General features: G+C 44.9%; 1 protein-coding gene across 6 annotated transcripts in view; it reads left to right on the top strand.

The window, feature by feature from the left end:
• pde10a (phosphodiesterase 10A) overlaps window positions 1–25,799 on the top strand; it is a 42,043-nt gene extending 16,244 nt beyond the window's left edge. For 2 of the 6 annotated variants that reach the window (XM_057047503.1, XM_057047506.1), the window contains 21 exons: window positions 6,905–7,036; window positions 14,151–14,179; window positions 15,012–15,135; window positions 16,078–16,127; window positions 16,240–16,380; window positions 16,628–16,783; window positions 17,229–17,279; window positions 17,769–17,827; window positions 18,044–18,095; window positions 18,516–18,658; window positions 18,964–19,056; window positions 19,163–19,349; window positions 20,232–20,374; window positions 20,902–20,985; window positions 21,078–21,228; window positions 21,323–21,478; window positions 21,991–22,163; window positions 22,311–22,422; window positions 22,582–22,662; window positions 22,875–22,963; window positions 23,504–25,799. In XM_057047503.1, coding sequence (XP_056903483.1) covers window positions 6,905–7,036; window positions 14,151–14,179; window positions 15,012–15,135; window positions 16,078–16,127; window positions 16,240–16,380; window positions 16,628–16,783; window positions 17,229–17,279; window positions 17,769–17,827; window positions 18,044–18,095; window positions 18,516–18,658; window positions 18,964–19,056; window positions 19,163–19,349; window positions 20,232–20,374; window positions 20,902–20,985; window positions 21,078–21,228; window positions 21,323–21,478; window positions 21,991–22,163; window positions 22,311–22,422; window positions 22,582–22,662; window positions 22,875–22,963; window positions 23,504–23,603 — 2,306 coding nt within the window. In that variant the 3' untranslated portion in view covers window positions 23,604–25,799. Of the gene's footprint in view, window positions 1–6,189; window positions 6,750–6,904; window positions 7,037–14,150; window positions 14,180–15,011; window positions 15,136–16,077; window positions 16,128–16,239; window positions 16,381–16,627; window positions 16,784–17,228; window positions 17,280–17,768; window positions 17,828–18,043; window positions 18,096–18,515; window positions 18,659–18,963; window positions 19,057–19,162; window positions 19,350–20,231; window positions 20,375–20,901; window positions 20,986–21,077; window positions 21,229–21,322; window positions 21,480–21,990; window positions 22,164–22,310; window positions 22,423–22,581; window positions 22,663–22,874; window positions 22,964–23,503 lie in introns of those variants that run through there. The other 4 variants (XM_057047504.1, XM_057047507.1, XM_057047508.1 and 1 more) reach the window with 3 other exon arrangements.
• Window positions 25,800–27,297: the final 1,498 nt, after the last annotated feature.

The following is a 27,297-nucleotide window of genomic DNA, read 5'->3' as shown; positions in this document are numbered from 1 at the left end:
AGATGACATTCTCCTTAAGGCGTCCGTTGACCCCATCTTTGGCTCGTTGTGGGGGTTAGCAACAGAGGGGATGGGAAAAGGGCACATGCATGTAGATTTCTTTACAGCTTGTCCACATGACGCGACTTAGTACAGACCGCCGCGCTGGAGACGGCACAAGGACCTGTGGTTCTCATTATCCAGGTCCCTACTGGCTGCTCAGCACAGCGGCTGTAGAGTTCAGCGTCAGTCCAGATGTGGAACAGGGAACATGACCCTTGATTACTGATGTGGCTCTGGGGACAGAGGAGGTGAGAGGGGGGTGAGGGGGTTGGGAAAACGCAGCGCCACATCAAACGCCCCGATTTTTGCGCGAAACGCCGGCGCTGACTCGGGCTTTGCTCTCAGTTCCGATGCCAACGCTAGCATCTGGGGTTCTGTTCAGGCTCCTTTGACTGTAAAGAACAATTACGTCAGAATCTGTCTTTGCGTCGAAGTTTGACCCCACCGTTCATGCTACGAAGGCACCGTTAGGCTGCCGATCAAGGGACGTGCCTTATCTGCATCCCAGTCTGCCATTTATAGCCCCTTACCTTAATATCTTATGACCTGGGCCGTACGAGCGGAAATAACGCAAATTACATTTCCATGGAAATGTCCCCGTTTCTCTCTCGAGACCGAAGTGTTAGCCTACATGTTTGTGCAGCCGTGTTTGTTTACGTCAGCCGGGGGCGTGTCTCTGGAAGTGATGGGCCAGCAGTCGAAGTCCTGGCTGGAACTTTCCCTCCTACGGCACCTTTTCACTGACTTGGCTGCACTCATTTAACCGCACCTCGCAACTGGCTGCCGTGGAACGCGGCGGCGGGCACACGCGGTTCCAACGTGTGTGCATTATAGACACATGCGCACATGTTCATCGGCGATGGTTGAATGAATAAACGAAATCGCAGCTGTGGGAGTCGCGTCAGAGCGTTTTCATCTTCAGCGTCTGCTTTCTTCCTCCTCTATGCTGCTCATTGAATGTCAGCGTTGGATGCTGTGCTCAAGCCCTCCCAAAGATAAGATAAGAACCACATGCTCTTCCTACCTCCTGGCAAGGGAGTCCCAGGCGGACCTGCTGACGCACGCACCTCGCTGCTCCCCTCCCCTTTCCTGCCTCAGCCTCATGTCAGGAAAGTGAAAAGTAGTACCTTGGCAGCTCGCCCTTGACTCTTTGCCAGAAGGAGTGCGCTTCAAGAGAAGTGGTCTTTTCCCTTTTTCTCTCATGTGCATTTTTCATCCGCACGTTGCAGCAGAGGACGAGCTCACTCACTTAACAAGCCGCCATCAGCCGCTGTTGCTGATATGGCCGCTTGATTTTGAGGAGAATGCTAGAAACGGATGCTTGGTCGCTGGTTCGGCTGCGTTACACCACAGCTCCATAGACTCGGTGCATCATTGATACATTTGGCTTCTGTTTCAGGAGTCTTTAACAGTTCCTGGCTTTTGGTAAACCATAACAGTAACGGTCCAATATTTGCTTTCTACACAAGCTTAGCCAGCTAACCATCATGAGTTTACATCATCAGGTCTACTTATGTACTTAATGTACGTTTTAAATGAGACAGTGGTTGAAGTCCCCTTCGCCTTGTTCATGTTATCATGGATGAAATTTGAAGTCCACCAGAGACCCGTCTACTTCCTGTCTGGGGCCCCATAACGAGGTGCCAGTCCCCGTCAGGTTTCTGCACAGCTGTTTTGTTGGATTATTTTTGTCTCGACCCCTGTGTGACCCCTGAGTCCGGCTCGGACCGTGAGCCACAGAGGTTGACATGCTGTAGCATTGCTGCAGCTAATAGGATACTATGGAATTACAGCATTCGGCCAGTATTAGGCTTTGAAAGCAGAACTACAGAATAAATGACCAGTCGCCTACATGTACCGTATGTAGAGCATACGCGAGCCTTAAGGCGGCGCCATCACTACCGTGTCAGCAGTTTTCTCTTCAACATTGTGGGGTTTAAGCACAGGTTGCCTCTGATAGATCTCCACGTCTGGATTCTCGGGCGCAGCGCTGGTTAATAAGGACTTGAAGCTTCGCTCCTGGAGCAACAGTTTAGGTCAAAGTTGGAAAGAACGCTCACTATGTCAGTCTGTCCCGGAGCAGCTTGTTGGCCTTTGGAATGATGTGATTGGTTCAGTCTGAGTTCTATCAATGTACAAAGGAAACCCTCGCTATTAACTGTGTCATCTTACTTTACTACGTTCCTGATGCGAGCGAAACCTGTTGTGCTCTTGCTGGGAAAAATCAACAGCTGTTATCAATCCGATCTGTCAGAAGAGAATGTGCGCCAGCGCTAATTTAACTGACGAAACGTTTCTACAGAACTCGGACTGTAATTGATCCTTTAACGTGTGATTTGACCCAACAGACCCAAACTTAGTTTTCAGATAAGCCACCAATGATAAATTTGAGCTTTTTTGGCTGTTTCATCACCCTCCAACGAGAGCTGTGGGAATTAGGCACGTAAATGGTCACGACTTAGGGGTGAGATTTCTCATGTCTCGGCGTGAGGAACGAACGTTGCTGCAGGAAGGCTCAGATGAAGTGATGACACAAAAAGTGAAGGAGGTGTTTAAAGAAAACCAGTTGCGAAATGGGGTCGGGGACGTGGTTCCACGGAGGCAAATGAATCATGCCCAGTTATTTTATTGTTTAGACTTCATTACTCCCTTTTGAAGCTACGTTCAGAGAGACGACAGATGTTCACCCAAAGTTTCTGTCAATAAATGGAAATGCCTCCCATTTCAATCAGCGATGTCTCTGAAGTTCCAGGTTGCAGCTCATAGTCTCTGCTTCAATACCAATTTATAGCAGAAAGGAATGAAAACAATCCAACAGAAGTCTTTTGCTTCATTTGCAGCACCTTTGCAGGACTTTCCTCCACGCCTTCTTAATTTCCTTTCTAAAAAGTGCTTGTAAAAGTTGAGTTATTGCTCCCCAAAAATATCTAATTAGTTCTAGACCTTCTGAAGCCGGATCTTTCATATTAACACCACTAACTGGCGCTTACACATGTGCAGGACTTCACAAACGCTACCATAAACACATTCTGCTTAAATAAGACCGAATTCACGGTGAAACCTGGAGGCGAGACCCCGACGCACTGCGACCGCTTTGGGTCCCAGGGTGTGGTGTACGTCGCCGTGTTACGCAACAACACATCGCCGCATGAACTTGGGCTTCAGTTTTCACACAGGAAGTCCAAGTCTGAGTCAAGAGCGAAAGCTCGGCCAACTGGGCCTCTCACAAACACTTACAGTCGTGCAGCATAGCAAACAGATTCCCACCTATGTTTTGTCTAAAAGGATGAGGCTAGTTTTGCATTTACTGAGCATTATTTTGTGGACATTTTGACAGCAAAACAGAAATTTCACTCTGTGACCCAACTAGTTAATGATGTATGGTACTGTTCTACGTAAGTGCATAAAGTCTGCATAGTAATAAACAAATCACACCAAGCTTTAAATGACTTAATATCGCAAACATTTACTTTAACTATATTCTGAAACGCCACGGCGAGAGCAGAGGGCCACGGAGTTGGCTTTGTATAGCGGCCGTAGCCTAGATCAGGAATCCTCAAAAGCGGGAGCTCCTTGTCGCCCGAGCACCAGTGAGATGGAGCGTTGTGGCTCTGGCTGCCCCGTGGGGGCCCGGGACACCGGCGCTTGACCCCGAGTGCGTCGGTGCCAGAGTTTACAGGGAACCTGATGGAAAGTCTGTGTAGTTGACAGAAAGTAGCAGGAATGTTTGGGACCATCGATCATCATCACCATTTTGGGCCAAATTCCTCTGGCATCTTTTCCAGAGCAACACTTGAAGTGAGATTGATGGTATTTGCATTTTCCAAACTTTTTTCTCAGTTAACGTTTCTATTTGACAACGGCAACGGAGTTTTAGTGCAGACGCAGGCTGTGTTTTATAACGCTCTCAGCATTGTATAGACAAATGATTTCACACTTATGTTCCTCCATTAGGACGTACACGGACTCTAATCCACCGTAACAAATAGACCGTGAACTCTATTATTCACTTTTTCGAACGTTTGAGATTGAAGACGGGGTTTAAAGAAACTACAACATCAACCTGTTCGGTTGGTGAAGGATTTCAGAATGAAAACATTTGTTTCCCGACTGTTTCCAGGCTTCCGTCTTCGGCCGGGACGGCGTCTGACAGCCGCAGGCATATAAGGAGACGCGAGAATGTTTCTTTTTTTCTCTCTCTCTAAAGGAACCGACGGTTCTGGTCCACGTGTCCTCGGATTCTAACAGAAGAAATTCTTCTCAAATATTGGGTGTTTACTAACAGCTTTAGCACGAGTGTCTGATGCTCAGCAGATATTTAGTCTCAAAGCTTTTGCAGTATTTCGTGCTGTCTGACGGAGGTCACTAAAGTTTATTTACCTCAACCAGTCACACCTGACTGTAAAACAGCAGGAGCTGATTTGTGTGTGTGCGTGTGTGTGTGTTTGTTCGGTTTAGTTTCCCACTGAATTCAACTCTCACTGGAGACTCCAGCTATTTCCCTTCAGCCTTTTCTCTTCCCCTCTCTCATGTGTTCATGAACTCTTCCCCTCCAGGCTGTGGTCAGCAAGGACCAAGAGAGATGAATTACAGAACAATACGCTGCCGCTGACGCTCCATCAGCTTCTTAAAAATGTGTTCAAAAACATGTTTGGAGAGCAGATTCTGCCTCATTCATCGGCTGCTCATTCTAGATCTATTTACCTGTATTTTAAACTTAAGCGTTGTTCATAATTAAAGATGGTCAATGCTTGGTTTTATAAATTTGCACACCAAATTTTCAATAAATAATATTTTTTTGTCAATCAAAAAGAAATTGAATGCAAAATGAGGTCATAGGATGTATGGCGATTAAAAGCGGGCAGTATTTAAGCAAATAGGCGTGGAAACAACCGTCAAATTTATTAAAACTCAGGGGAAAATGTGTAAAATGACTTCCAATATGTAAGTTCGTTGCTCACTTGATCTCATGAGTAAATCACAGGATCCTCCTTGAATCTTAAAATCTGTAGTAATCTGAATATTTGCAGCAGAAATGTCCCAAATGGTGAATCTTTTATACCAACAAAATATAAAAAAGGGCCTTTAAACATTTGTGGTTTTGATCTGCTGTGATAGTTTGAATTTGGACAGTTGAATAAACTGTTATCATATTCAGAAAAATGAAACATCCGCAGCACTAAAGGACCCAATCGCTGCGCTAGATTTTATTCACACTTTCCACTTTTCTGACACCTCAAAATGAACTATAATATTTCTCCCATAATATTCCTCCCGTCTTCAACAAAAAGCCCAGACTAATCTTAAGCAGAGCGTTTTGCCCGGGGCATCATATCACCACAGAATCTAATCACTGCAGCTTTTGCCCCATTGAAATAGAACATTTGACTATTTTGTCTTCACGTGCACACATATGATAGCTAACTTGAGCCTCGCCAGCACAAAAGTTGCATTCATAGATTGAAACAGCACTCTTGTTTTTTTTCTCCCTCCTCTCTTTGTAGTGTTGCCCATCAGTGCCGTCTTTGTATTGCAAATAGAACAAACTTGTGAGGGTCTTTTGCTGCGCTGCTGCTTTTACTCTTCTCTGTGTTGCTCAGTGCCCCCCCCCCCCCCCCCCCCCCCCCCCCCCCCCCCAGCTCCTTCACCACCACCCCCTCCATTTACTTTGTATGATTTAATAAGCCGTATTCTCCCGATGTGCGTCAGAGCCGGCCAGGAGTCTCGTGAGGCCGTCCGTTCCTTAAGATCTGTGTTTTGTGTCTGGACAGCCTCAAACTGCAGCATCTCCTGCACCCACAGTCCACAGATGGGTTGTTTTTTAAAAAAGAAAAACACTAAAATTGAATATTGAGCACAGATCTGTATATTTACAGCATTTTTACATATTTACAGTTGCATCTGGATTTATACTGTTTGGTGCAACGGGCAAACTGTTGCCACCCACCACGTTCAGCACCGCTGCCCAAAGCCTGCAGCCGTTCCCTGATATCACGCAGGATTTCAGACCGGCGCCCCACTTAGCGATATTTTCATAGTGAGTGCACGTTTGTGCGTCTGACAGCAGAACACCTGCCTTCCAGCTGTGCGTCCTGCGCTGGAGCGGGCTCTGCAAAGGTGCTCCTGCTGAGCCAAACCTGCGTAAGGGGGCGGGGGGGCTTTTAGAAGAGGATGGGTCTGTGTATGTGATAAAAGGCACGGATGCAGCGCGCCATACCATAAAGTGTAAAGTGAGCTGTTCGGTGTTTGTTTTCTCATTTCTCAGCGCTGATTGCGTTTCATGTGTGGGTTGAGTTCAAAGTCTAACGCTGGGATGACGTCTCGTTCCGGAGTTTAGGCACTTCCAAGTCTGCTTCCGAGGCACACTCAATTTGCGTGAGTGACGTGATGTTTTACTAGCGCGTCGTGACGGCCGCTCCGACGCCAGTGGGCGTATTAAAAACAACTTTCCCCCAACGATGGTCTGGCAAATGGCTTTGTTCCCTGACAACAAAGACAGTAAACAGCAGCACTTAGCGAGCTCTCAAGAACCTAATTGCCTATTAAGCACAATCGTGTCCTCCTTTATCCCGCTGCCTCTGTTGGGGGCTCCTATCCCTGGAGACACGGCTTTACAGTAAACATAAGTGAGCTGGCCTGGATGTCAGATGTAGCTGGAACCTGAGTGCTGAGAGGAGGAGGTGACCTTTTGTCTGCATTTGTTTTAGGTGAAGGCCGGGAACACTGTGCACCTTTGACATTAGTGCCATTCTGTTTCCCCTCTGCGCTCTCTATATTTGCTCCACCCAGATTCATCTTTACATTTCTGACTCAGTGCAGCTGTGAATGAATCCCCCCCCCCTTCCCCCCCTGTGTTCTTCAGGTTTGACAGATGAGAAAGTGAAGGCCTACCTCTCCCTGCACCCGCAGATGCTGGATGACTTTGTGTTGGAGAGCGTGAGCACGGAGACGTTGGACAGATGGCTCAAAAAGAAGACGAGCAGCGGCCCCGCAGGTATGCCCGACACGTCACGCCCCCACAGCACGCGCACGCCAGCTGCCTTCATAGCCTCAACTTCATCCGAATAAGTTGCACATTTGTCAGTGGATGTCCAATTTATGAACACTCCCCCAGAAATCAAAGTTCTCCGAGACATCTGCAGCCGTGTCAGTCGTTGACTTGGCTGTGAATGAGTGAGAAAGCCCATAAAAGAGCCGGGTCTGAGGCGGAGGTCGCCTCCGTGGGCCGGTCGCAGCACAAATCACTCATCTTCACGTGTGTCGTTTATTAGTCGGTGTGTGTGAGAGACAGGCGAGCAGGCCTGCTGGCTGTTTACGGGTCATTTGATGTGTTTGAGCAGGACGGCCCGAGTCTGTGCCGTGTGCTCCACACACAGCGGATTGTTTCTCAGACCAGCCACATCCATCAAGGGCCCACAGCGCTGGCACGCTGCCCAGTCGAGCTGCTGACGTCAGAGGCGACCTCCAGAGACATGCGGCCGGCTGAAGGGGGCCCAGGGGAGGGGTGGGGATGATGGTGGTGGTTTGGGGGGGGTTGGAGTGAGAAGGGAAAGCTGGCAAAGTATATATATGTCACATTTTGGCGCTGCTTTTTCACAGGATCTGTGGATTTCATTAGTGCTGTGCAGAAATGTTGGTGCCTTGATTATGAGCCTATGTTTGATTGTGCACGTGCATCCGTGCGAGTGCGTCTCAAAGAAAGAACCGTTCTAATCATTTTTGTTGGCGCCAGGCAGAAATAATTTCGCTCAGACCAGAGCAGATGAAGCCAAACACAGTTCCACACACTTCACAATATTCCATCGCTGCACACTTGTCACATGAGTCATGAAACTTAAATAAATCAACGTGGACTTTGTTTTTTCTTTTTTCTTCTTCTTCTTCAGCTTTTAATTCATAGCTCTGCATTTGGCTGCCAAAGAACAATTAACTCCAACTCTTGGGTTGATGGCAGTTTTTCAGTAAAAACGTTGCAGCAATTATTTAACAATTTAACTTATTTCAGAAGGAACCTCGTTTTTAGATTTCACCTTAGATGTATCGTGTTTGGAGGGTCAGTTTAGTTTTGTTCATTTTTCTGAATACCTGAAACCTTTTTCCTTTTTGAAATGCTGCTTTCTGAAAATACACAGTAAATTTATCCACACACACACACACACACACACACACACACACACACAACACACACACACACACACACACACACCACACACACACACACACACACCGCTTTTCATCAGGTTCAGTCATTTTTTTTATAAAACTAGGCCTCACTATAAAATTCTCTCCCATCTTAGCTCAGTTAAGTATGTTTCTCAGGCAACATGTTGCAACATTTTTAAATGTCAGTCATTATGAATTAGATGTTCTCTTTATTGGAGAGACAATAATTTGCTCGAGTCATTGTGCAACATCAGTCACAGTATTCATAATAGTTTACCCACATTTTCTAATCCAATGATGTAAGAAGTGATAAATATTAAATCATGTATTATTCATATTATTATATACAGTAAGTATTCGGTCTGTAGTGAATTGACCGGTGGATAAATTCCTTCATGTTGCACAGTAAACTGCTAAATTTGTGGCATATTTGCATCCTTGTAGCTTATGTTCTGAACAGCAGTGGGACCTGTCATCATGTGATCATCAATAAAATAAGTGATTCCTGGAAGCGTTCCCTGCAGCCAGTCCTATTCTCAGTTATCATGTGATGGGCGGCATAAATCAGTTTCTCTGTGCACCTACACTCACGAGTCTGTGAGAGTGTGTCTGCAGAAAGGTTGCAAGGCAGCTTTTAGTTCCAGAAAATTATTTCTTGCTGCCAAATGTGTCGTTGCATGAGGGGTTTTCTTCCCCTCTAGTGCTTCAATATTCACATTTATACTGATGGATGGATGGATGGATGGATGGATGGATGGATGGATGGATGGATGGATGGATGGATGGATGGATGGATGATGCATGGATGGATGGATGGATGGATGGATGGATGGATGGATGGATGGATGGATGGATAGATAGATAGATAGATAGATAGATAGATAGATAGATAGATAGATAGATAGATAGATAGATAGATAGATAGATAGATAGATAGATAGATAGATAGATAGATAGATAGATAGATAGATAGATAGATAGATAGATAGATAGATAGATAGATGCAAATGTAAAACTATTTGTTGTATTTATGACATCATGAAATTTGAGGTATGTTCTGCAGCATTATTTGTATGTGGCTAAAAGATAGTTATTTCCAATTCTGTGGCAAATTATACCTATTTTTTTCTATCTATCGTTTGAAACAGCAGGATCTGGCACATGTGTTTGAGTTCTACCAGCTACCGTTTGGTTTAAATCTGCTTCGCCTCGGTGTAATAATGTTAGGAGCGTCGAACCAGCTAGCTAGCCAAACATCTTCACTGACGTTTCTGTCTAATATGTAAGCAGATATTAGCTAACATACATCTTTCACTGTTCTCACGCAAATATTAAAAAATCTGAGAGAATCACTTTGTCTATGAGCTTTGGCAGTGGAGAGTCGTCCCCTTAAGCAGCTGATTCAGTTCCCCCAACAGGTTTTGGTAGCGAACAGACAAAGAATTACTTGTGCAGCAAAACCTCACACCACCGTACTGTGATGAGAGGACTGTGTCACCTGCAGGGCTTTCCACATTAGGAACAGGGAGGGGCCCTTTTCATGGGATCTCGCTGAACACGGGATGAACGGAAAGTCTAAGATATTTAGAATTGGCAAATATTTATATTTAAAAGCGCACAAAGGTCTCTCCAGACCCTCTGAATATTGTTCAGATAGCATCTCTTTGTTTAATCAATCTGTACAAACGTAAATGGAGGCAAACAGCACATCCTTCATGGAGCAGGATGGTGCAGGACCTGTCAAAACACCGGCCGCCGAGTCACCGCTGGCGGGATGTCGAGTGAGGCCACTGGCCAATAAAGCTGCCGACAAATAATCCAGTGTCACGGCCGTTACTTTTTACCTCGTAGGACACCTTTGGACTGAGGCCAGATATATGTTTAGGGACTATTTTGTTGTAGAAATTCTTGCTCTTTGTGTGTGTGTGTGTGTGTGTTTGGTGGGGGGAAGAGGGAAGAGGGGCCAAATTAAGGATTCCACTTGTCCAGTTGTCTTTGAAGGACTGAAATTCTTCAAGTTAAATAATAAAATTCAGGTTGAAGAGATGAGTTATGTATTTAGAGTAAGGGTCAAGGTTGGGGGTAAATCTGAATGAACAATAAATCCAGATCAAGGCCCCGTAAAAATAGAGGTGTGTGTGTGTGTGTGTGTGTGTGTGTGCTGAACAAGCACTCCACACTTACGCACTCGCTTTCGTTATACAGCATGAAATCAATATGTGCAAATAATTTGTGTGGTGTGAAAAGCTTCTCATTCTGCTTCTGGGGTGTTGGAACTACTGCAGGATCAAATTTAACACCCAGACCAGAGCGCGTTCGTCATGTCTGACGTCACACAGTTACATTTATTTTAACGGCGCTCTGTTTGCTTTGTGTGGTTTGCAAGAATGTTTTTTTTCCTCTTAAGATGAAAAATGCTAACACAGGGGGCTAATCTGAAAACCTCAGAATATAACATCATGAAATAATCATCTGTATGTGCAGAAATGTCTAAAGCTTCCTGACGCTTTCTCGGGCTGCCGCTGCTTATCCAGCATTTGAATAGCTCCAGTCCCACAGTGAGATCGGCTGCTAAGACCAGTTCACGGAGAGTTCATACGTAGCCACGACGAAAGTCAGACGAAAAGGGTCGATTAGCTCGCCAGCTTCAGATGTTAGACAGTTGTGTTTGCCGTTGCCTGTGCTGCCCGCTCCCTGAAAAAGGGCCGGCGGATGCTGATGGCTGATGGGTAATGATGTATGATGATAAAACACATTCAGTATTTCCTGTCGTCCTTCTGTAGCGCTAGCTTCTCTGTCTCCCTCTCTCTCTCTTTCTATCTCCTGGGTATCTGATTAATCCCCAGACATCATACCTGATGGAACAAAGATATTGCTGTTACCAACGGCACCCACGTTCTGTCTATAAGATATCCATACGAGCCATTTCATGGAAACAGGAGCCCAGCTAAACATACAAAATAGAAGATTTCATGTGAGACATTCAGAAATTCTCCCCTTTTGAGGATCTGGTTTCAGTAATGACTCCCACAAGGCTACACTGTCTGAACAGGAAGAGTTAGAGAGGACTGAAATATTAGTAACAGGGGATGTTCAGTATCACTTACTTGGTAAATGAACTAATTCCTGTATCCTCGTCCTATTTTTATGAATTTATATACGCTGACAACACCACCGTCTTAGTTATTTCCACAAACTGGGCCTATTTTAGGGGAAGAAGTGCACTATTTAAGAACAGCAAGTTGAGCGTGGAGCTTAATTTTTTGGTGCACCAGTAGATCTGGTACATCTGGAGTACATTATCATTTTCAGCATTCTCTGACATCAGGTTGGGAAATAATTCAACCTCATCTACTTTTTTTATACGCTGTCAGTTTCTGTGTTTACATCACCATCTTTTGAGGATGTGCTTTGACTGGCGGAAGCTGATCAGCTGGCGGAAAAGCAAAGTTATGACCTGAACCAGAGAGGCCAAACACATGCACGCCTCTCTTTCTGCAGGGGATCTCGGCAAATCCAGTAGTTCCCTATGTAGCGTTCCAAGCTACACTTATAAATCTGAGGGTTCACGTCAGAACAGTGGCCTCACGAGGTCCTCACGGGAAGCGAATCTCTGTATATTTTCACTTTTTTTCAAAGTGGTTTGAAGTCGTTGAAGTGCAGCTCTCGCTTCTCTGATTGACGTCATGCCCGGCCAGGGGTTCACTCTAAAATAGCTCTCATGGCTAAGTTAGGAAAATCAGAGCGTAGCGAAGGAATGTTTAAAGCAGCGGACGCCGTTAGCCGGCTGATATTTATTCCTCCTGTCTTTGTGTGCACCAAGAAGCCAGTTTCGAAAGGGAAGCGGCCTGAGTCAGCGTTTCGGTGGATGTCTCCAAAATCTCCTGCCGTGCACGGCTCGATCTGATCACAAATGCTCCAGCGGGATCAGGGCCGGCGCTGCGCTCGTGGGCTTGTTGACGCAAGTGTGATAAAGGACGGCTCCATCAGTGTCAGCGGTGATCATTTCACCTCACAGAAACGAGTCCAACGTGTCGGGATTGGCTGCAGCTTCCATTATTATCACATTCTTGAGTGTGTGTGTGTGTGTGTGTGTGTGTGTGTGTCTGTCTGTCCGTCCGTCCGTCCGTCCGTTACCAAAGGCCACAACCTTCCACTCTTGTGGAGTTAGATCAATATCTTTATTAATTCTATTTTAAAGGAAATGTCTCTTTTTATCAGCCTGTTGGCCTTTTTTTGAAAGTCCTGTGATGATCTGCTGATCAGTCCAGGACAACTACTGTTGTGAGGACGTTTGTTTGTTTGTTTACTTACCCCTTTTTGGATCTTCTTTTCAGTATTTTTATAAATTGCTGCTCATTGAATTTCTAAGAAATGATACAGATTTATATCAATTTATGATCTAATTTTGCAATCAAATAAAAAGGTTTCATCGATTTGCCTGAAACACACAACGTTTTATATAAAATCTTCGAATTCTCATCCTGTTCTTTAATCTCCACATGGAAACACATCTAATTTTCTAATATTTGATTTTGTGGCTTTCATCTTGAGCTCCTTCACGGGGTTAAGAATACAGTCACTATTTTAGGACCAGGTTACACCATTTTGCTGACATCCTATCTAAACTAAGGTTGTGATGGGATTTTACGATGTTGTCTTTCTTCTTTATTTTAGTATGTGTGCAGCCTCTTGTCTCGCAACATTTCCAGGAAATTTAAAAGCAGGAATTTATTCACCTGGGTAAAATATTTCAAAATTACAAACACCTCTAAGAAGCACATAATTTATTCAGTGACGACGTCGGGGGGGATCTGTCAGGCTCCTTCAACCTCTTCTAATCTCTACACTTGGCTGTTCTGCTTCCTCAGACTCAGCTGCTGTTGTGTTTCTCTCTATACCAATACCATCACATGCGAATGTTTGGGCACGTCTGGGCAAAAATTCTGCCAATTTGACCAGTTAAGCAAGTGGAAGATGAAATGATGTCCAACAGTAAGAGACGACACGCTCCCATTAGAGTTCCTCCTATGTGTCAGGCTTGCCTAGATGTTCTTTTGCTCATTTCTAATGCAGATTTGTTGTGTTGGGGTGACAGGAGAGGCTTTGCTCGGATGACTCTATGGAGGCCATATTTGTCAGGTGTTGCTGAACAGTTGTTAGAGCCTAATAAATCATCCTGGAGGTCTTCTGCAGTCTAATGGGGGTATATTTGTTAGGCCTTATTTTCATCTCCACTCTTCATGTTAGCTGCCATTTCTTAATTACATTGTGAACTGAGGAAATTGGTACCTGAAAACACTTTTTTTCTCACACCATCCTTCTCTTGTGTGGGAATCATTTTAGTCATTTTATTTAGGAGGAACCCAGGACGTAACAAGCCTTCGTTCATCTTTAGCAACTGTCAGTTGTTTTTATATGCAGTCAGTTGTTCAGAAGTATAAAAATGTGCAAAGTACATTGTTGTAATCCATGTTTAATTGGTATGATAGTGGAAGGGGTTTGATAACTTTAACCTTGACTGATGTCCGATGTCCAGCAAAGTTTGTCATCTGTCACAACCTCTATGAACCTCTCTGTGATAAACACTCTCAACTTGATTTTTAGGCCTATTGTTACAAAATACCAAGGATTTCATGAGTGAGAGCTTGTTGATGTCAAAGAAGCGTTTAGTCATTTCTAGGATTTTTGGGAATTGTGGGTGAAGATAAATGAGTCTGCAGTTTGTGGATTTGCGTTTATCCCCAGTCTTATTCAACTGTATGATTTGCTATTACTGCGAGGACATTGGCCAGTGTGGAAAGACGGATTAAAATGTTTAAAGGTTTGGATATCCTATTTATTACTGATTTGATTTATTTAGCATCAATATCATGATGATCAATTTCTTAACAATTATTAGTGATCCTTTAGTATTTAATTTGACTTTATTTTCCCTTTTATAGATGATGCGTCAGCAAAAGAAGTCAGCAGGGTAAGATATTGTTTAATTTTCACCCTTATTCCAAACTTAATTACTGGATTTTCTTTATTGTACTAGAATAAACACTATAATAAATGCTCTGTATCGGATTGTTGTTCATTTCTACAGAACCGTGATGTTTGATGAACACTATCACTCTCTTCATACACTCTTTGTGCCTTGGGCGTTGCTTGTGCTCAGTAAGGTTCGAGTTATTATCAGAAATGAAGGAAGAGAAATTAGGATTGCTGCGTGTTCCACGTGAGACAGGAAACGTGTCGTAGGGCTGATTCCCCTGCGGGCCACCTAAGTTCTTGATGCTCATACTTTTGTCATTGCCATATGATTGGGCCTAAAGGAACACCGGCGGCCTCCCGTCTCACACACACACATGAAGAAAATAAAAACAGCAAACAAAGGTCAGTCGACACCTCACTGCGTCATCTATATGTCCGCAAACAGGATGTGGGAGGATAGAAGGCGTCCCATGGGGGAAGGATTTCAAGTGAGCCGCTCTCTCCGTCGTCCTTTCCTCACCCTCTCTGCAGGCGCAGAAATAGACGGCTCTCAGGCCTCGTACATGGCAGGAGGTCTGCCTCTTACGTAACCGCACTTTTAAGCCCAGGCTGAACTGCGCAGTTCGCACGGCTTCCGATCAAAGCTGCGGGGCTGCGGTGGCATCCTCTCAGTACTAGCAGGGCATCCCAGGGCCAGAATATGTCAGTGAAATCCAGTTTCAGGGTGTTGAAGAGCACCTTGAAAGTTGTGAATGGTCATTTAGTCGACGGCTGTTTTCGCACAAGCTGTGGAGCGGCAATTTATGCCATGTGTGTCTTTTGTCCAGCAGTACCAGGACACAAATATGCAGGGTGTGGTGTATGAACTAAACAGCTACATGGAGCAGCGGCTGGACACTGGAGGAGACAACAAACTGCTGCTCTATGAGCTATGTAACATCATCAAAACAGGTAAAAGTGGACAGCTCGAGTCACGCTCATCGCATCCAGAATCTAATGTGACTGGAGATGTCTGTGGAGCTTTGTTCAGCCACTGGACAAAGGGTCGGACTGAATGTGCAGAGCTCTCTGAAGGGAGTGAGATTCTCTGGAATACTCAGAATTGTTCCCTCTCAGGTTGCCCCATTAACATCTAATGAAGGAGTGAAATATTAAATAGTAATATCAGATTGTAACCAGCCACGTGATTGAAATAGAGGAAAGCACCAACGCTCTCCTGCCGTTCCAGTGTTTGTTCTGTTTATTTGCTGTTTTCTGTGAACAGCACTGCAGGATGATGAACAGTATGTCTGTGGATGTTATAAAAGGATCGATCAATGTTAAACTGATTACACGGCATTGAAGCCATCCATTATCTATCACTGCTGATGTTCATCCCTGTACAAATTTGGAAAAGACAGACGCCCCAGATCAATTTCCAGTTATACTGCCATCCCTATTTACACCTATGGGAAGCTGAGAGTAATCAGATATCCTGCAAACCCCCAAACTCCTAAAGAGAACACGGCTCCACACTTCACTCGTCATTTATGCGATAATAAAACAGAAGAAAGTCCATTAACTATTAATTAGCTAATAAGTTAATATCCCTGATCAGCCGACTCATCGCTCTCTGCCTGGTCACATTGTACATGACCCATTTATCAGTGTGAAATGGGACTGGAAAGGCAGACTGGGAATGAGATGAACTGGATGGCAGTAAGAGCCCATCTATGGTCAAAGTGTCCTCATTGTTATGTAGGACACTCTTAAAAGATTTGAACTGGACAAAATATTTTCACCTGCTCTGTGGTTGTGAGCAGTCCAGCAGAAAGTGTCACAGACAGGATCTACTTTAACGGACCCGTTTGGCTGTATTTAATATTCCACCTGCTGTATCTGTTCTTCCTGCAGCAACTAAAGCAGACAGCTTTGCACTTTACTTCCTGGGAGAAAGCAACAATGTAAGCACGGATGCTATTTACCGACCGCTTTGCACGCACCCGTGCAGTTAAAGGCTTGCGTTTGACTTCTTGTGTCTCCATTTGCATTTCTCTCACACGTGCATTTCAATAGAGCTTGTGTTTGTTCACTCCAACGGGGGCCAAGGATGGCCCCCCGAGCCTCATCCCCTCCGGTCCCATCGCATTTGGGACAACCATTGCCGCTCATGTTGCCAAGACTCGCAGAACCCTCCTCGTAGAAGACATTGCCGGGGTAAGGCTGTAGTCTCACAAGAGGCGATGCACCAATCAAAGGAGCCGTATGAACAGTTGGTAGTTGTTTCACTGCCCCCACCGCCATCAAGCTATAAAAAACAGGAATATGTTGCTATTCTCTGCAGGCAGTTTAATTTAAATCCTCAAAAAGCACCAAAATGAGCTGATAATATATATATCCAAACATATTTCCCCTGTCTTCAGCGTCTGCAAAGGTGAATTAACGAAAGATTCATGTGCTGCAGGACGAGCGCTTCCCCGACGGCACAGGGCAGGACTCAGGGATCCACGTTCACTCTGTCCTGTGCCTACCCATCCTCACTGCCATTGGGGACATCATCGCCGTCCTGGAGCTGCACCGGCACCGGGGCAAGGAGCCCTTTAACCTCAGTCACCAGGAGGTCAGTCTGACCCGAACCCAAAACACCAACGGCCGTAAGGCCGAGGTCCACTTGTGCTGGTTCTTTCAGAGATATCGGTGCGGAGCGTCTAACTTCCTGCATATTGGGGCCTGCAGCTGCATCTTTTAAAGAAACTCGTCAGTAAATGATGAATGGGACCACCATGTCGAATAAAATGTTGTATTAACCTTTTGAGCCCCTCGTTTGTTAAACTCGTCACGCTCTTGAAACGCTCGTCAGCGTGCGTTCGTATTTATGGTTTCGCTGCGTTTGAATCTCCCGTCCGTCACGCTCCTGTTGTTTCAGTTAACCATCACCGGGATGATGTTTTATTTAGCAAGTTCTTTGCAAGTGTCCGTCTCATGCAAAAGAGATAAAAATGAAAAACAGATGTGTTAGGAAGCAGAATGGGGAACCTTAAATGGCTTTTTTTGTCCCTCCCCAGGTTGCAACAGCTAATTTAGCATGGGCATCGGTTGCTATTCATCAAGTACAGGTGAGTGAACTCCTTCGAGTTCAGCCTCGGACACTTTGTACAGTGTAACACTGTGTAACACTTTGCTAAAGAGCTGAAGTGAAACCTTCCTGTCCTGAGTGACTTTGTTTGTTCTGGTTCTGCACTAGTGTTTTCAATGGGGAAAATCCACTGTGTACAGGAACTGGGTTGTCAGTGGACCCAGTCCAATCAACTAAGCCATACATCCAACAAACAGCTCCCCAAAGACGTCATTACGACCCAGTGCTGTTTTTATATGAACAGATTACACCTCAGAGGTGCCTTCCCACTGCAGCGCCGGCCACAGTGGACCGCTGAGCCTCGGCGAGCTGTGAGACACGGCAGGATTAGCTGCTCCATCAAAACACCCTGTTGTTCATGAAACTCAGGGATGCGTGTTTAGATGTCGGGTCGATTCCTTTACAGAACACACAAATGTGTCTGAGGGCAACTTTTCTGGTGACGTTTTCTGCGTGTGTTTGTTCTCAGGTGTGCCGAGGCCTTGCGAAACAGACCGAGCTCAATGACTTCCTACTAGATGTTTCAAAGTAAGCCAGACTCAGTTGAGGTTTAAGAAAGTGTGCGCATCATGTTATTTTATGTGTAGCTCTACAGTGAGTCCGTGTCCACTATTACAAACATTAATGGGTTAAGGAATTTTTTTGCATTTTTAGGCAACTCAGCACTTGTGTCTTGAATGTGATCGTCTCCAGATCTCCCCATTTGTCAAACATCTGAATGCGCCATTTCTTCTTTTCGCACAGAACATACTTTGATAACATTGTGGCAATAGATTCTCTACTTGAACACATTATGGTGAGTGTGATTTCTGCAAGTCTGTGTTCATTCACATTGTCTTCAAGGCTGCACTTCCTGGTGTCGCTCCCATGTGCTTCGTTGTGTGTGTAAAGATGAGAATAAGAACAATTCGACGGACTGAACATTTTGTCAGTCCAACTTAAGATGTTCGTTCCGCTTTGCAAATCCAAAGTGAGTCAACCATCACTTTCTTCTGAGAAGCCTCTCGTCTCTCTCTCTCTTTCTCTGTATGTGTTTCGTTGCCTTGTGACTGCAGCTTCATGTCAGGCCATTCAAGTCCTCAATTTCACATGAACTAGAAAGACCTGTTTGCTCTTATCGTTTTATTTGAAGGTCATTAAACCCCATTCACAGCTACAGTGCAGAAACCTTCATTCTAATTCTGTCCTAACTGCTTCCGCCGGTCTTGTGTTGCAGATATATGCAAAAAACCTGGTGAATGCCGACAGGTGCGCACTCTTCCAGGTAGATCACAACAACAAAGAACTGTACTCTGACCTGTTTGATATTGGGGAGGAGAACGAAGGCAGGCCTGTCTTTAAGAAAACCAAAGAAATTAGGTAACAGTTTTCCCCCTTTGGTCAATAATTTGCCTTTTACTTTCTAACCAGCGCACTTACATCATCTACAAGGGTTACTTTTGACACCGCGTTTCTGATTTTACAACATTATCCCCTTAGGTTGGTGTTTGTTAATGATAAAGGTGTTTTGGTCTTGTCTGTAAAAAGTGTGTTCAGAATTTAAACAGATTTTTGTTTTTCATTTTCCTCACATGTGATGGCACATGGGCAAGGATAAGGTGACCTTATCCACTCAGTAGTACCCTACCCTAACCCCTGTCCCCTCCTCACCCCTCCCCCTCTAGGTTTTCGATCGAGAAAGGAATAGCGGGACAGGTGGCTCGGACAGGGGAAGTCTTAAATATCCCAGATGCCTATGCAGACCCACGGTTCAACCGGTAAAGCATACTGCAATTATCCAATATCACCATTAATATTCTTTCCAAAGAGCGCCATCCTTTAAATGTAATGATTTAATATTTGGTGTTTTCTCTTTTCCTCCAGAGAGGTGGACCTCAAAACTGGCTACACCACGCGGAACATCCTGTGCATGCCCATCGTGAGCAGGGGGACTGTTATAGGTGTGGTGCAGATGGTGAACAAGCTAAGCGGATGTGCCTTCACTAAAACAGACGAGAACAACTTTAAAATGTTTGCTGTCTTTTGTGCTCTGGCCTTACACTGTGCAAATGTGAGTGAAAACCAGTCAGCCATAAAAATCATTAATTGCTCCGGTTTGTCTTCCTATCAGTCTAACATAACAGGAGCAGCTCTTGCTCTTTGTGTGTGTGTGTGTTTGTGTGTGTGTGTGTGTGTCTGTTTGAATTTGTCCGTGCATGCTAGCCCGCTCTATATCTTTTGCAGCGTAGGTGATGTGAGGATTACATAACACGTTATGGCCTTGAACACTCGTTCCTGATTGGCTTGTTTTCAGAGAACTACACACTTGACGTAGTGGCCTCATCCTCGTCCTAAATTCATGCTTATAGCCGGAAGGCTTGTTTCAGCAGTTACCAGGCTGCTGCTGCTTTTCCTGTTTGCCTGTTTCACCCTTCCTCTAAGGCCAGGAAAGACAGTGCTGTAAGCATCTGTTGAAATTGTGCCTTTCTCCAAAAATATGACTGCAGGCTAATTATCTGACAGTGCTTATTATCCCTTAAATGGAACACGCGCGCTTTCCGTGCTAGCTAAGGAAGTGTGTATTGTGTGGCCTGTCATTCAGAGCCTCTCCTCTCTGTGGGGCCTGACTCACCATCATCTCGTGCGACAAACTTACGCAGGAGCTACGTCACCGTGTCGGTTTTTAAAATTGATGGGGAATCTTAATATTTTAAGCCAGTCGGTGTTATTCTATTTAGCTGTAAGTTATGCATGTGTACCTGTATTACAGCTTGTCTGAGATGAATGAGGACACAAAAACCAGAAAAGGGGACACAAATACACTGAACTTTGCCTAAACCTCCTAGAATAACACCAATTTCACAGAAATTGTACCTATTATAGAGTGACATCAGCGTTCAGAGAATAATTGCTGTACTGCTCGGCTGACTCCATTTCCCTGGTGTTTCTGCAGATGTACCACAGGATCCGGCAATCTGAATGCATTTACAGAGTGACGATGGAGAAGCTGTCCTACCACAGCATCTGCACGTCCGAAGAATGGAAGACGCTTACCCAGCTCAACCTCCCTGCACCCATTTATAAAGAGATTGAAATGTGAGTGGCCTTTGACGAGCAGCATGCTGAGGAAGCTCGAGTCCTTGTTAGGCTCATCGGCGATGAGGCCAGTTGCTCCGTGTCGTTCCTTCTCCCCGGTTCCCCGCTGGCCGCCATTCACATTGCTCCTGGCCTGAGCGCCGTGTCAAAACTGATACGCTGACATCCCGATGAAACTCCCTCCTGTTTACAAGAGTCAACAGAATACCAAACAGCACCGATCGAGCCTAACGTGGATTAGTCCTGGGTTTAATCCCACCGTCTCCCTGTTCACGGCTGGCCAAAATTTAAGTGAGCATCGGACCACGTTAAAACTTGAAACACTGATACCAGCACAACAAACTGGATTATAGTGAGGGTTGAGATGGAAGGGCGACTTTTAAGAGCATCTGGACTTGCTAGAGATGCCTCATAAGATGCCCCTTCACCTCTTAAATGATGATTTCTTCATCCACCAGAGTCCAGACCCCAGCGAGGTGTGCCTGTGCGCGGCACCTTCTGATTTAAACCTGTCCTCCCTCCTCCAGGTTCCACTTTGACATTAATCCTTTTGAGGAGATCTGGCCTGCTGTCTTTATTTATATGGTTCATAACTCCTGTGGAAAGAGCAGGTAAGGTGTCTCGAGGCCACGGCACCTCTCATCAAACCTTCATCCCAGCGCAGGATCAACTCTTATCTGACCTCCTGTCTGTCTCTGTGAAGCTTTGAGTTGGAGAAGTTGTGTCGTTTCACCATGTCCGTACGGAAGAACTACCGCCGCGTGCCCTACCACAACTGGAAGCACGCAGTGACGGTGGCACACTGTATGTACGCAATCCTGCAGAAAACCTCTGGGATGTTCACAGAGCTAGAGGTTTGACTGTTTGTTGTGCGTAAAGAAAAGAACCAAAGTAGCTCTTAATGCCAGATAAGCATGTGAGGCTGCTCTGTAATGTTGTGCTTTACAGAAGAAAGGTCTGTTAATTGCCTGTCTGTGCCATGATCTGGACCACCGGGGGTACAGCAACACATACCTGCAGAAGTTCGACCATCCGCTGGCTGCTCTGTACTCCACCTCCACCATGGAGCAGCACCACTTTTCCCAGACTGTCTCAATCCTACAGGTAGAGCTCCGGTGTGGAACAGTTACGTTATTTATTTGTTTACTAGCTTTCCCCCCCACTCCCCCCCCCCCACACGCACACACATAGAAATTCATTTTATCACCTACAGTTTAATCTCTAGGATTTAAAAGGAGAAGTGTCTGCCCATTTTCTTTTTAATATTGGCTCCACGGTTCAGACTGTTTAGGAATCATAGATATCAAAGGGGCTTGATTGATGATTCAGTGGGGAGAGACCGGTCAGATCACCCCTGTCAGGATTGTTGGTTAGGTCATCGTTTTAAACGGAGAGCACAGGTGAGCGAAACACGCCAGTAACGCACTAACAAATTCACCGCTCATATTAACACCGATAACACGTCAAATTAATTTTCCAGCCTTGTTTTTAATGCAATAACCCAGCACCTTTTCCCCTGACGTGGACGTGACATTGCAACCTTCTGTAGTCTAGCTGAGCTGAACGCCTCATAAGTGGAGCTTTTGCTTTTTTATTGATCTCTTTGTTTCTCATAGCTGGAAGGGCACAATATTTTCTCCAACCTAAATTCCAGCGAGTATGAGCAGGTGCTGGAGATCATCCGGAAGGCCATCATCGCCACGGACCTGGCCCTGTACTTCAACAACCACCAGCAGCTGACGGAGTTGCTGTCCTCGGAGGCGCTGGACCTGAACAACTACTCGCACAGGTCAGGCCATGACGAGGGGCCCTGGCGGAGGGGTCGGGTTTAGGAGCAGAGCGGGTCACGCAGCATTACCTTGAGAAAAGTGGAGGCGGCACACATTAAAAGCACAGCTTCTGCTTGTGGCTAAAATGAGGCTTTGCTCTCCTACAGGGATCGTGTGATTGGTCTCATGATGACAGCATGTGACCTGTGTTCAGTTACCAAGAAATGGCAAATTACACGACTCACAGCCAACGACATCTATGCTGAGTTCTGGGCTGAGGTACTGTGAGAATTTAAGAAAAATTACACACATGTGCTTTTAAAGATCGCCCCTCAGAGCTGATCTACATATGAGGCACAACATACTGCCCCTAGTTGCCAGGAGGTTAGGGTGCAAAAATGGAAGGGTACAGTATTGTTTTATTCCAATCCTTCACAGGGAGATGAGATGAAGAAGATTGGGCTGCAGCCAATCCCAATGATGGACCGAGACAAGAAAGACGAGGTTCCCCAAGGCCAAGTAAGATCAGCACTGGAATTTATAGCCTTTTGAGCCATCACTCTTATTAGCGACGCTATTTCTGAATATCAATTTTTTCAGGCAAAACTGTTGCTACTGTTTCCAACAAAGTAAATTGTGGTCTTGATAATAGTCTCCAAGGCCCCCTGAATATATTAATCTCATTCGCCATAGAGCTGACCTCACATCACGGATTCTGCTTTGATCTTTAGGTGGGTTTCTACAATTCTGTTGCGATTCCATGCTACACGACACTATCCAAGCTTTTCCCACCGTCCAATCCGCTTCTAAAAGCCTGCAAGTGAGTATCCAGCTTCAACTAAAAATGGGTTGAAGATCTTTTTAATGAAGTAGCAGGAAACAGTCGCGCCGTAGGTGACGATGACGACCGCTGAGCATCCAGGAATCCACCGCTTGTCGGGCGCCACGCGCAGCTGGCGGCACCCCGGGGGGGGGGGCTCTGCTGTTTTCTTTTCCTAAAGAATTGTGTGACGTCGAACTGCAGGGAATACAAAGTGAGCGCGTTGTAACGTTTGAGCCCGAGATGTGCGTCGGCACTTGGCTCCGGGTGGGCAGCGGGCCCAGACCCCCCCCCCCCGGACCAGCTGCTTGTTGTGGGATTTGACGCAGGCGTGTGGAATGCATCACGCCGGCCAGTTGAACAGGATGGCAGCAGTCGTAGGACAGCCGTGGCGACTGAACAGTCAGGACGGCGGTCGGCCTCCTGACGAAGAAGAAACATTGGGCTGGTCTCCAACGCCGCGCTGCGTTCTTCCGGAAATGTTTGCATTAGCAACTCAGCGGTGAGCTGGAATCAGTTGGGGCTGTTTTCCTTTTGCAGGGAGAATCTGTCCATGTGGGAGAAGATAGCGTGCGGGGAGGTGGAGGACGTCGTGACCAGTCCGCCGTATGATTCGGGCCCCGTCAAGGTGGACAACTGACTACCAAAGTCGTTGCTGGCACGCCAAAGGAATAAACCTGCATCCTGCCACGGACCTCGTGCTCTGTAGGGGGTCGAACCCACATCCCGCGTTGCCGGGATACAGATCAGCTGAAAGCGACCTGACTGAAAACTCAGTTACCTCATTGGGTGACGGAGGTGTCGACACTGATGGTTTCACCAACCCCAGAGACGAATGGACTGTCAACGGGGAGGACTTACACCCATCACCCTGCATCCACACAGCTTGAGAATTCATTTAGTGGAATGGACTTTGGTCTTTTTTTATGTTTTATTTTTTTATGTGAGTGCATTCTTTGTGGTCTTGTATGAGCAGAGGCCTTACTCTGAACCCGTTGCAGGTTAGAATATCAGAAATTTGTTGGTTCAGGCTTTTTTTTTTGTTTTTTTTTGGAAATGGTACTGTTTGCCTTCTGTGGTATCGTACACACACTACTTCAGAGGTATTTCCAGAGACAGAAGGAATGTTGTAGAGCAGATGTATGGTGTAATGCCACCTTACCGAGGAGGTGGATTCCCGAATGTTTTGGGTTTTCTTTTTAATTACTTTTACGAGCGAAAATCCTTTGCAGTACTTGAATAAAGACATGCAGCCTATTCTAGGTGGAGATGACTGAAATCCCCCTCAGCATATTCTGTAAACGCGGACGAACTGTGATGAGAGGAGTTAGATAAGGTCGATACTTGTTAACGCAGTCACAAGCGAGTCATAATGTTTCTTAATGAAGTGGACCCCACAGCACTACCCCTGGCTGCTCCTGCCATTTAGGGAGCTGCTGCACAGTACAACGACTCTCCTCAGACCAACAGGATCTGAGCAGCAAGCTCACAAGACGGGACGCACAAAGCATTTGCTTCACATTAGCTACCGAGCCATGGCGGCGCGCACTTCCCCCTTCATGACCAATTTTCCTGCCACGTTCACATCATAAATTATTATACACCGCAATCTGGCCGCTCTTCATTAATTAGTGATCTTTTTTTTTATTTCCATGAATAAAACACAAGTGAAATGAGGATGTTTGCCAAAAACTGCCCCGGCAACTGATGGAGAATGTGGTTTTTTTTCAGTGCCACAGGAACCTTTTTCTTCCTAAATACACCATCCTGTTAGCTGTCGGAGTTGTGCCATTTCATATTCACGCCATTTTTATGGGGAAATGAATTATGAAAGGCTAAAAGAGGCTTTGGTCCTAACCTATAATGTTTTTATGTTGGCCTCCAACCAGGGTCAGATTTGTAGTTAGTGACTTTGAACGCAGCACGTCCTGTCGGCGTGAGCGGCAGGAAGTGGGCGGCTCCATCGGCTCCTACTGTCAAAGCAGTTACACTAAAGCATCGTCTGTCAGCGCAGTGTCAGAGAGAATAGAAACGACCCCCTTCACACGTGGGGAGGGCCAGGGCTCCAGTTGACATCCCAAGTTCTTCCAGCTGACAGCAGTTTTGTCTGACTCTATCATTCCAGTGGACAGTGTCCTTCCAAGACTGAAATATCTGCTCAACCTGTTCCTTAACGTTGGTGCGACTGGTACTGAGGCCCCCAACGGTGTGAATGTACATTTCTTGATGAATGCGTCGATTGGAGGGAGTTTTTCATGATGCGCTCCATCTTTGCCGAATCGCTTCCAGTAAGCTTCAACCAAGAGCAACAATTAGCATGCACCTAAATTGAGTCGATATATAATTTTGTGCGTACGCTAGTAGGTGTATACTGTGTACAATCTAGGAGTTAGTTTGTACAGACTGACAGGTATGCTCTGATGGTGCTAAACTGAATGGCAGTTGTGCACTTTCTGATTGTGCGTGCGTGTGTTTGTGTGTTTCCCTCAGTCCCACCTGAGAATATGGTTAAGTCCATAACACTGCACTGTTCCTTCTACTTTTCGGCACCAGTTATATCCCATTGTCTGCACTATGTTTAGCTTATCTTTATCATTATTGATTATTATTATTGCTATTATTACTATTGTTATTTTCTTAATTAGAGTTAAATTTAAATTAACTTATATTTTTTATACAAAGAATAATAATTATGGCCTTTTTGTTTTGTACAAAGTCAACACGATAAACAAAATGGTCTAGACATGTTACTGTTACCCAGAATAATTGCAGAATGTCTCAGCAGTAAATGTAAGAGCAGTAGCCCAAATGACTTTTATTAAATACCTGAAATGTGTCCGTCTGATCCATCCGTATTTTGTGTCTTCACTGTGTGAAACATTTAGAGGAGCAGCAGCACATCTTTTACTGCCTAGTTGAAACTGATGCAATGGCGAGTTCCTTAAATGAAGGAACCAGCTCCAGTCACGCCGGCAGCTTTTTCTCAACACTGTCTGCTTTTCTGCTACGTTTAGGTTATTTTTAATAGTGAATTTGCAGATTTAAGAAAAAAAAGAAAGGTATATTTTTAGTCTGTATGTAAGAAAAACTTTGGGGCAAATGTTGAATCTGGACTCTTTTTAAAAAAAATCTAAATGACCAATATTACGTTGGTCTTTCTGCAGCTCTGATATGATGGAATATAGCTGAAAGTGTCCTTTTGTGGGCTGACCTGACGGGAGGGAAATCTTATAAATTTGGCCTGTTATTAATATTAAAAGAAAAGAAAATGATGCCAAATGTAATTGTAGGAACAGATCCAATAACCACCATTTATATTGCATATTTTTACCACTATAAAGTAGCTACAACGTTTAGTGTAGTTAGGCAAGGGACTGAAAAGTCGAATTAAATCTTTGAAATTTACGGAAGCCATGAACGCAGCGCAGCTCTTTTCAAATCGGTCTCCTTGGCGACAGAAAAGGCACTCGTTTATGTGATATCAGATAAAAGTTCGGTTAGCCACTGAATGTGGAGGGTCTTTTTTTGGCTGCACTAACTTGTGAGGTATTATTTAATTTCAGTTATTTTATGACCAATAATCCACATAATCTGGTGTTTAAGACCGATATTCGTCTATGAAATAGTCCCACTGGGGGGAGAGTGTCTCACATCAGGAGGATGGTGCTCGATTTATCTGAGCTACAACAGATGAAATGAAGAAATAAAAGTTCATATCTGAGCTCTGCTCTGATCCCAGATCAGAAAAAGCCTAAAAGTTTTGCTGGTCAGCCAAGGCGGAACAGAAATTTAAGTCTTCATCTGAAAGGAAACAACATGAAGAAACCTGAGCCTGAAGCTGTAGTTTGACTGGAAAGTTCACGTCCACCACGACCTCTGTGTGAGAGGAACCTACAGATGATTTCAGATGTTCGAGAGGCGAAAATGTATTTGTTCCATTAAAAGCCCCTCTGTTTTAGGCTAAAATCTGTTTTTGAGAGATTTTTATAACATCACACACAAAGAAACGTGCAGACAAAACCAGTAAACTTAGACAAAATAAAGCAACAGTGATATAAAAGACCGTCACTAAAAAAATTAAAAATGGTACAAATTGAGCCTTTGTCCAGTTTTATTTGATGTTATCAAATTTCTGTTCACGCCATCAGTGCAGTATAATTTTTATTTGAAGAAATATGGCAATTTGCAACAGTTTGACACATATGATGTTTTTAAATGGCAGCAGCAGCATATAACAGATTAAACAAAGTACCTGCTGTTACTGCTATTAATATTCCTCCCAAAAACATTTTATATTATAATGATTGTTCATAAACTGGGCAACCACAACTGTC

This window comes from Takifugu flavidus, chromosome 11 (genome assembly GCF_003711565.1).
Source record: "Takifugu flavidus isolate HTHZ2018 chromosome 11, ASM371156v2, whole genome shotgun sequence".
In the NCBI taxonomy this organism is placed as follows: domain Eukaryota; kingdom Metazoa; phylum Chordata; class Actinopteri; order Tetraodontiformes; family Tetraodontidae; genus Takifugu; species Takifugu flavidus.
This window is presented reverse-complemented; position numbering and strand designations above follow the sequence as displayed.